Source organism: Triticum urartu, chromosome 2, assembly GCF_003073215.2.
Source record: "Triticum urartu cultivar G1812 chromosome 2, Tu2.1, whole genome shotgun sequence".
Lineage (NCBI taxonomy): Eukaryota > Viridiplantae > Streptophyta > Magnoliopsida > Poales > Poaceae > Triticum > Triticum urartu.
In genome coordinates, this window is record NC_053023.1 from 753,697,863 (window position 1) to 753,707,995 (window position 10,133).

The 10,133-nt window shown below is 44.9% G+C and overlaps 1 protein-coding gene across 1 annotated transcript; it reads right to left on the reverse strand.

Moving 5' to 3' along the window:
* Window positions 1-5,127: 5,127 nt before the first annotated feature.
* LOC125534669 (peroxidase 12-like) lies at window positions 5,128-6,540 on the reverse strand. Its single transcript, XM_048697830.1, has 2 exons — window positions 6,230-6,540; window positions 5,128-6,149 (listed from the first exon to the last, which is right to left on the reverse strand). The coding sequence occupies exons 1-2, from the start codon at window positions 6,455-6,457 to the stop codon at window positions 5,337-5,339; spliced, it is 1,041 nt and encodes a 346-aa protein (XP_048553787.1). The 5' UTR covers window positions 6,458-6,540; the 3' UTR covers window positions 5,128-5,336.
* Window positions 6,541-10,133: the final 3,593 nt, after the last annotated feature.

Sequence of the window (10,133 nt, forward strand, 5' to 3'; positions counted from 1 at the left end):
GGGATCAAATGCTTAATTTGTGTAGGGTTAATATGCCTCCCAACTAATGTTAATATGCATCTTATTGACACTAGCTATGATCAATCTAGCTTTGCGTATTGAGAAAATTTAAATAACGTAACCTTTTTAGTTATTTTATTATACCCAAGGGAGGATACAACATCACAACATGATTGGATTTACCCTTATCCACAATAACTGAAAAAATAGCCGGTGTATTTTATTATTCGAAGGTATAAGTTCTTTGCAATTGGACGGTTATAAGTTGAATTTGGTTTGTTTATCATTGGAGGCGTTAACATGACGACTACTCAACCTAGTAATGAATACCGAAAGATGATATTATGCTCCTAATATAAAATCAATGTACTATGATGTATACATGTTGATGTATCTACACATAAATTTATCAAAACAATTGGCAATGGTATAAGTATATATTTGAACATCAAAACTATTTGATGAACAAACAGTAGTGGCAGCAGCAGCAGTGAAGGTGCTTTTTTAAGCTCTCGAGCTCAGTTTAACTGTGTCGTAGTATAGTAGTGCACAAAACAAGTACCATGCCATAGTTTGCGATATCAAGCTAGGAAGTAGTGCACAAAGCAAGTACCATGCCATTGTTTGCGATATCTGTTGGGTTTCGTAGTAATTTCAAAAAAATTCCTACGCACACGCAAGATCATGGTGATGCATAGCAACGAGAGGGGAGAGTGTTGTCTACGTACCCACGCAGACCGACTGCGGAAGCGTTGACACAACGTAGAGGAAGTAGTCGTACGTCTTCACGATCCAACCGATCAAGCACCGAAACTACGGCACCTCCGAGTTCGAGCACACGTTCAGCTCGATGACGATCCCCGGACTCCGATCCAGCAAAGTTTCGGGGAAGAGTTCTGTCAGCACAACGGCGTGGTGACGATCTTGATGTACTACAGCAGCAGGGCTTCGCTTAAACTCCGCTACAGTATTATCGAGGACTATGGTGGCTGGGGGCGCCGCACACGGCTAAGGAATAGATCACGTGGATCAACTTGTGTGTTCTTTGGGGTGCCCTGCCTCTGTATATAAAGGACTAGAGGGGGGAGGCTGGCCGGCCAAGGGAGGGCGCGCCAGGAGAGTCCTGCTCCCTCTGGGAGTAGGATTCCCCCCCCCCCCAATCCTAGTTGGAATAGGATTCCTTGAGGGGGGAAAGAGAGAGAGGGGGCCGTCCACCTCTCCTAGTCCTAATAGGACTAGGGGAAGGGGGGAGGTGCACAGCCACCTTGGGCTGCCCCTTTCTCCTTTCCACTAAAGCCCACTAAGGCCCATATAGCTCCCGGGGGGTTCCGGTAACCTCCCGGTACTCCGATAAAATCCCAATTTCACCCGGAACACTTCCGATATCCAAACATAGGCTTCCAATATATCAATCTTTACGTCTCGACCATTTCGAGACTCCTCGTCATGTCCGTGATCACATCCGGGACTTCGAACAACCTTCGGTACATCAAAATGCATAAACTCATAATATAACTGCCATCGTAACCTTAAGCGTGCGGACCCTACGGGTTCGAGAACAATGTAGACATGACCGAGACACGTCTCCGGTCAATAACCAATAGCGGGACCTGGATGCCCATATTGGCTCCTACATATTCTACAAAGATCTTTATCGGTCAGACCGCATAACAACATACGTTGTTCCCTTTGTCATCGGTATGTTACTTGCCCGAGATTCGATCATCGGTATCCAATACCTAGTTCAATCTCGTTACTGGCAAGTCTCTTTACTCGTTCCATAATACATCATCTCACAACTAACATATTAGTTGTAATGCTTGCAAGGCTTATGTGATGTGCATTACCGAGAGGGCCCAGAGATACCTCTCCGACAATCGGAGTGACAAATCCTAATCTCGAAATACGCCAACCCAACATGTACCTTTGGAGACACCTGTAGTACTCCTTTATAATCACCCAGTTACGTTGTGACGTTTGGTAGTACCCAAAGTGTTCCTCCGGTAAACGGGAGTTGCATAATCTCATAGTTATAGGAACATGTATAAGTCATGAAGAAAGCAATAGCAACATACTAAACGATCGGGTGCTAAGCTAATGGAATGGGTCATGTCAATCAGATCATTCAACTAATGATGTGACCTCGTTAATCAAATAACAACACTTTGTTCATGGTCAGGAAACATAACCATCTTTGATTAACGAGCTAGTCAAGTAGAGGCATACTAGTGACACTAAGTTTGTCTATGTATTCACACATGTATTATGTTTCCGGTTAATACAATTCTAGCATGAATAATAAACATTTATCATGATATAAGGAAATAAATAATAACTTTATTATTGCCTCTAGGGCATATTTCCTTCAATATCAAGCTAGGATTACCCACCCAGTCTCACTTCAGAACTTCTTCTCGAACTTCCACTCGCTTAACTGTGACATCTCTAGCATGAACCGGGCCTTGATTATTCTTCTCCCTAAGAGTATCGAGGCGTGATCCCCTGCGGATTTCCGACCCATCTCACTGCAGAACTGCCCTATTAAGGGTATTTCTAAACTTTTAACCAGCCGTCTAAAACCTCTAATCCCTCTCTTGGTCCACGCCCATCAAACAGGGTTTATCTTTGGGTGCAATATCTCCGAAAACTTCCTCTATGCTGCCGATATTCTTCACTGTTGTGCCAAACGCAAAGCTCCCACTCTTGTGATCAAACTCTATTTCCGAAAGGCCTTCGACTTTGTTTGTTGGACATCGCTTCTGCACACTTTAAAGATTATAGGCTTCCCCCATTGTTGGTGTGACTGGATCGAAGCACTCCTTGCCACTGGCTCCACTGCCATTATGCTTAACGGAGTTCCTGGTAAATGGATACAGTGCAAAAATGGTCTTCGTCAAGGTGACCCGATTTCCCCCTACCTCTTTATCATCATTGCAGACATCCTGCAGCAAATGATTATAAAAGCTAACAATGATGGCCTCTTATTTCACCCCCTTTGCTCGCATTTACCCTGCCCCATCTTGCAATACGCCGACGATACCCTCATCATAGTCAAAGCTACTCCCGATGCCGCTAAACTCTTAAAGGCTATCATAGAAGACTTTGCTGCGGCCACTGGACTCCAGATCAACTTCACAAAAACGACCTTCATCCCCCTAAATGTTGGCCCTGATGAGGCCGCAACCCTTGCTGCTGACCTAGCCACCAACATCGCCTCCTTTCCGCAAACCTACCTCGGCCTTCCTCTCTCCCCGCATAAGCTACTCCCGTCGACTTTCCAACCAGTTATAGACCGCTGGGACACTTACCTCTCCGGTTGGTGCGCTTTGCTTCTTTCTCGCGGAGGCAAACTTGTCCTTCTTTCTCGCGGAGGCAAACTTGTCCTTCTTTCTGCCGCCCTACATAGTTTGCCCACATACTTTATGCTCTGTTTTCTCTCCCCACCGAGGTTATAGAGGCTATCGATAAACGTAGACGCAGCTTTTTCTGGTCTAATGATGAGACTTGCTCCGGAGCGAAATGCTTGATTGCTTGGGACAAGGTCTGTACTCCTCGAGCGGCAGGTGGTCTAGGTGTTAAGAACTTGCGTGCACAAAATTTTTGTCTACTGCTGAAATTTTCTTACAAATTCCTTCATGCCAACAACTTACCTTTGGAAGGATTGGGTCCTCCACCACTCACCTCTCCACATAGGGCTTGGCAAGAACAGCTCCTTCCTTGCCAAGACCATTTTTAAACACCTACAGAGTTTGAGAGAGATTTTCCATTGCACTGTTGGCGATGGACGCTCCACCTTCTTTTTGTTAGATCGTTGGCTACAGCCAGAACCTCTGGTTGTAGTCTTCCCAGCTCTTTCCTCCCACCATACCAACCAAAATGCACTAGTAGCCACTATTTTACATGATGGGATCGAACTTGCCCTTCGTAATCGTTTAACCTCTACTGCGATCGCAGAGCTTGCCTCTCTGAACTCTTTGTTGCGGAATGTTCTCCCCTCTCGGGTATTGGACTCTAGGCGGCTACTTAATGGAGATGCTTTCTCTACCCGGGGAGCTTATACCACACTATCTGCCCAGCTTGCTGATCCGATACTCTCGGCTATTTTGGGAATCACGAGTCCCAAAGAAAATAATGATATTTGGTTGGTTGCTATACCTTGATCGGTTGAACACTCGGCAGAACCTGCGTGAGAAAACCATCCTGGACTCGGATGTCTGCCCTCGGTGCAACAACTCGATGGAGGATCGCGACCATCTCATCTTCTCCTGCCCAGCTGCTCGCCGGATTTGGCAACTGCTTGGTCTCCGGCCGCTTGCCACGCCCATCGCTGATCTCTTCTCCACCACGCTCCCGTCGACGCTGCCTGCCACCGTTTGGCCCTTTATGTTGCTTCTCATTTTGTGGAAGATTTGGGATGCTAGGAACAAGAAGGTGTTCCAGAACCTTGAACTTGATGCAACCCAGACTCTAGTTGCTATTCTAGATGATTTAATTATTTGGTCTCGCCGTCTTAAGACTGAGACACTACGAGGACACGCCGGTGTGTGGTGTGATTTCCTCTCTTCCCGCAATTTCAAAAAATATTACCCACCCAGTAGTACAATAGGAATCGTTCACCCGGGCACAATAAAAATATGATGTATAATAAGGTGTTTGTTAGTCTTATCTCTAGTAGCTAAATATACCATACATGGATGCACTTAAATATGCTGTCAGAGATAACGTTGCTAAGATATACTTATAAGAAACAGAAAAGGTAATTCATTTTTCTTCTGATTTATTTCTCCTTCATGGTAGAACAAACTACCAACACCAAGACGAAGGAAAAAGAAAACACAACGATGCATGATTTGTAGATGAACCCAGTCAGGCTATCCCCAGCTGGCCATCCAAACCACAAAATAGGCCATATCAGCAACCTGCCGATAACCTAGGGAGACTTAGAAGTTTCACCGAGCATCACTCTCCTCATCCTAGGAAAGCCACAAACCCGGTCTCCAGGACGAATTTCTAACGTAACACAGTGAACACAGGTACACAGAACACTCCCAGTGACATGGTAGCATACAGTAGCACTCACAGTGACATGGCACCATTTCTGGTCTTGCAGCTTAGTGATGTGGGAAATCTAAAAAAGACATTACGATGTTACTGAAGATATTAAACGGATGTCCAAAAAGAACCTACCTCGATCGATTCTATGCTAGGAAGCATACGGATTGACCCCTCATCTTATTGACTAGATAGCACGGCACACTAACAGAAACACATCTACTTCACCACCGTGCGTGCCTCACACAGTTCACTCATGAACTCTACGTTACATCGAACAACTCTTACATGTCGGCGGCGATCCCCTCGTCATCGCCGGCGGCGGCGGCCTGGATGCGTGGGGGAGTGCCGCGGACGGCGCATCTGACCCGGATCTCGCCCTTGTCGCCGGTGAGCAGGTCCATGTTGACCATCTTGGCCATGGACCTGGCGAACTGCTCAAAGAAGGCGTCCTGGTTGAGCGAGAAGCGGGTGGCCATGCGCTTGGTGGTGGGGTGGTCGAAGAGGCCCTGGTCCGACTTGAACAGCCCCTGCCTCGCGATCAGGTCGAAGTAGTACTTGTTGTCGAAGATGTCCGGCGTGCGCACGTCGAGGTTCTGCTTCAGGGTGCCTTCGGGGGTGTCCTTGGCGCACTTGTTCCGCAGCCCCGTGGCGAACTTGGGGTCGATGGCCGGGTTCGTGTCGAAGCCATTCTTGAAGCGATCATCGAAAGCAGGGCAGTGGGCGACGCCGAAGGTGTGCGCGCCGGAGAGGGACACCAGGTCCGCCACGTCGAGGCCGCGGTCGCCGAAGGACTTGATGAGCTTGTCCACGGGGTGGAAGGGCGCCGGCAGCAGGCCGACCTGGACCGGCGACGCCGGGAAGAAGGAGTCGCGCCGGCCGAGGGCGACCTCGAAGCGGGGCCCGCCGGCCAGGACGAGCGACTCGCGGGTGGCGAGCACGGTGATGTCGGCGCACGAGACCGTGCGGCTGCAGGCGCTGTGCACGCGCATACGGATGCGGTCAATGAGGTCCAGCGCCACCCTGCGGAGCGTCTTGTTGGGGATCTCGTCCTGCTCCGTGCCGGGGCCCTCGATGAGCACCGACCCGTCGCAGCCCTGCAACATTATTATTAGGGTAAAATATGTCATGCATTTTGATACATACATACATACACATTTTCGACATGGATACGCACCTGCGGGAAGCAGTCGTGGAAGAGGATGCGGATGAGCGCCGGCGCCACGCCGGAGTCGTTCTTGAAGGCCTCCCCCACGTGGAACGCCACGATTTGCTCCAGCGGAGGGCACGTCACCGCGTGGAAGTCAGGGGACAGACCCCCGGCGGTCGCCGCCGAGAGGGACGACTGCACGGCGCAGACCAAGGCCAGGACGACCACGGCGGCCGCCGCTGCTCTAGACGCCATTGTTAGCTGCTAGCTCTGTTGCTCTAGCTGAGCTTGTTGCACCTTCGTATGAAGGTCGTGTGGCTTGCACAAGATACCCACTACCCCTCGTTATTTATAAGCTGAACGGCCAGTTACTTCCTAAGCTAGCTCGATGTGTGTGTGATCCACACGATCGACTAGTTGAAGAGAGAGGGAGACTCATTACCAAAGTGGAACGACAAGGTGCATGTGCCGGTCGCATGGACCAAGGTCGGAAAAATCGAATGGTGCCGCGCGATTGACGCAGCTAGGCAATGGCAATGGTTACCGGGGCCTCGGCACGTGCCACTTCCTTCAACTTTCCTGCATCCTGGTTTGTATATGCATTTGCAGCTGACAACCCACTAGACACATACTATTTTTATTTTTATTTTTGCGATCGACACATACTATATTTGTAAGGCAAAAGGTACATCGCTCGACCGATTCCATGCATGGAATACCGAGTAGGGACTTGTTAATCTGGCAGCGGCATGATTTACGGATCACGCCAGCTCCGGCATCGATCCAAGTTGGATCTGCTTAACGGATATGGAATCGTTTTGCACGACGCCTAGCTACAAGCTGAGTCATTAGAGGTGTGGTTAGTTGGGGATCCACAAAGGTGGCGTCTTATCTCTCGAACGATGCATGCAAAGCTACGTGCCACTTGCACTCTTGCACGACAAAAGCCGCTGCAAGTTCGCGGCCCGGCAACGTGCTGCTGCACACTGTACCATTACATTACTACTCGTATATTACAGTAGTACGGAGTAGTTTACTGATGGCTACACTGGATCGGGTCAGTCATGGCCGTGAACGCGTGCGTCCTTACCCAAAAGGTCATGCCTCTTCGATCGTCGCGCGCCCATCTGATAGAAAAGACTAAACAATATAATGTAAAATTACACAAGCAGTCATGATGTTTCTGGGGGATTTTTTGTCCCTGAAGCGAGTGGGACCTCGAACAATGGCAAATCGAGCTTGCAGCACACCAAATGCCCTCTCAATAGACAAGCTTCTTGTGCTTCGGCAAAAAAATTTGTGTTTCTTGGTTTTGGGGTCACTAATGGTCTTCACAAATGTTGACCATGAAGGATAAATACAATCGACAAGATAGTACCACATGGATAGTCATGGCGATTGACGGTATAGTTGCAAGCAAGAGCTTTGCCACTAACTAGCTGAGCAAATAGATGATCACTGCAAAACATTGATATCATTGAGAGACCCCGACAAACCAAAGAAACAATGCCAAATCCATAAATCATGTGAGGTCATGGCTTCAAGCACAATGGTGTGTTTACATTTGTGGCCGATATATTACCCTGCCCAAGCCACCGAGTAGTTTTTCCACAACCATTGCATGCAATCAATAATACCTAGCATGCCTGGCAATCCACTTTATTCATTCATTGCCACGAGCTTGTTTGTGTTTTCCTCATTTGGAGCTCAAAGGTACTCTGGGCCAAAAACCCTGATCATTGTCTTCGCAAAGACACTGATGCATTTGATGGTGGTATCTTCTCGAACGTGAAGATATTCATCCACGTAGTCAGCGGGAACACCATATGCAATCACTCTTATCACCGCCGATATTTTTTGATATGCACTAAAGCCAAGCAAACAGGCGGCATTCCTGGGGTGAGTGAAAAAATGGATATTCTGCTCGCAAGCTTCAACGATGCGCACGAAAAGAGACCTGCGCATTCTGTATCGCATACGAAATAGATGAGCCTTGAACACTTGTGCATTGAAGTGATTGAAAATGTGTGCATTGAAGATGTGAGGGTCGACCTTGAACACTTGTCTTCATGCTCATGGAAACAATGCAAATCTTTTCATGGAAGTTGCATATAAAAAATAATTATCCCCTTATATATATACCACCGTACCATAAAAATAAAAGAGCCAAGAGGTTTGCCTTTAGGATGTTGCAATTACATGTTTGTTAAGTGTTGTGCAGAAACATAAATTTTTACTCAAGTATTTGAATTTCTTATCTATAATGGAACATGATCAATTCCTGATAATTTTACAGAGTATTGAATTACAAATTCTCTGCTGTGTCCTAATTTTGTAGAATAGTTTGAGTCACAAAAGTATGCATCATAATTAAATTACTATAGACTCATCTGGTTTTGGCAGGTTGTTGTTATAGTTTTGTTATCAGCTTGTTCTAGAGTTTTCATGGCTTATATTAGGAATATAAATTGTGAAAACAATATTCTACAGTAGCTAATGTTTGAAAATAATTATCCAACTTATCTTGATAGTACATGATTGGGTGATTTATTTTCATCTGTACTAACCTCTCTCACGATTTCTGTTGAGTTTTGTGCGGAAGAAGCTTTTAAGGTCAGGTGTATACATCGAGAGGGATTCAAGGGACAAAAAAATACCTAAGAAATTAAATCCAATCACATCAGTCTGTGCATACGGCTTGGCATAGGATCTTGGCGACAGTCGTGTCTCCCCCGACCTCGAGATTCTAACCATCTATATCTACGCCGCTGCCCTCGGCTTTGGGCACACAACTCGCATTCAACATGTCGCTCTCCTTGCGCTCCATGTTTTAGGCTTTCTTGGTCTTTTTCCTTGGTTTCCTCTATTTTCTCTAGTTTCCGTTGTTTCCCCGCCGGTTTTCTTCATTTTTTTATTGGTTTTCACTAGGCTTTTTCTTTTTTTTCCTCTTCTTCGTTCGCTTTGTTTCTCTCATAAACTTCATTGGTTTTATTTGTTTCCCTTTGTTTCTTTCTCAGTTTTCATAACTCTTCATTCTTTTATCGTGGTTTTCTTCGGATTTTTTCTTTGGTTTCCTTTGTTGCTTTTTTAATTTTTGTTGGTTTTCTTTGTTTTTCTTTGTTTCCTTGCATTTTTTTCTTCATTTTTCTATGATTTCTTTGCTTTCTTTATTTCTTTCCCAGTTTTCGCTGGTTTTTTCTTTCCTTTCTTTATTTCTTTGTCTTTCTTTGGGTGTTTTTTCGTTTCCTTTGTATTTCTTTTTTTTCTTTTTGGTTTTCACTGTTTACATTCTTTAGCACTGTTTTAATGGCAGTAATATTCCTTCAAATACAATGTAAATTCTATGAAAACATCAAGAACAATTTATTACATGTTTACCATTTTTAAAATACAGAACTAGTTTTTTAATACAATGTATGTTGGGTATATATACCACTGGGTGGTAGGATGGATTTTGTATGTCTACTTTTATACAATGTATGTTGTGCCTTTTTTGTATACATCGGGAACATTTATTTTACGTATTTAACATTTTGTAAATACATGATCAACATTTTTACATGCACATTGTATACTTTTGGTATACATATTCGATACATGAGAAACATTTTTTGTATACACATTTTTGAAATTCTTGATTAATATTTTTCAAATACTTGATTACATTTTTATACACATTTTAGATATGTTCTTATACATGAGAAACAAATTTCTATACACATTTAACATTTTTAAATAATTTTGAATACTTATTTATGATTTTCAAAATTTTTGATTAATATTTTAAAATACAAATTCGAATTTCTAATCATGTTATTTACGGTTTTTATACATTTTTCGTGTACATGAGAAATATTTTTTATACACACTTAACATTTTTCAAATGCTTGATTAGAACATTTCCAAATGATTTATGCATAGTGTTTTTGTA

Coding starts and splice junctions, on each gene's coding strand:
- LOC125534669 (XM_048697830.1), bottom strand. CDS start 6,457: ATGGCGTCTAGAGCAGCGGCGGCCGCCGTGGTCGTCCTGGCCTTGGTC. Junction 6,150..6,229: donor TCCACGACTGCTTCCCGCAG/GTGCGTATCCAT, acceptor ATAATGTTGCAG/GGCTGCGACGGGTCGGTGCT.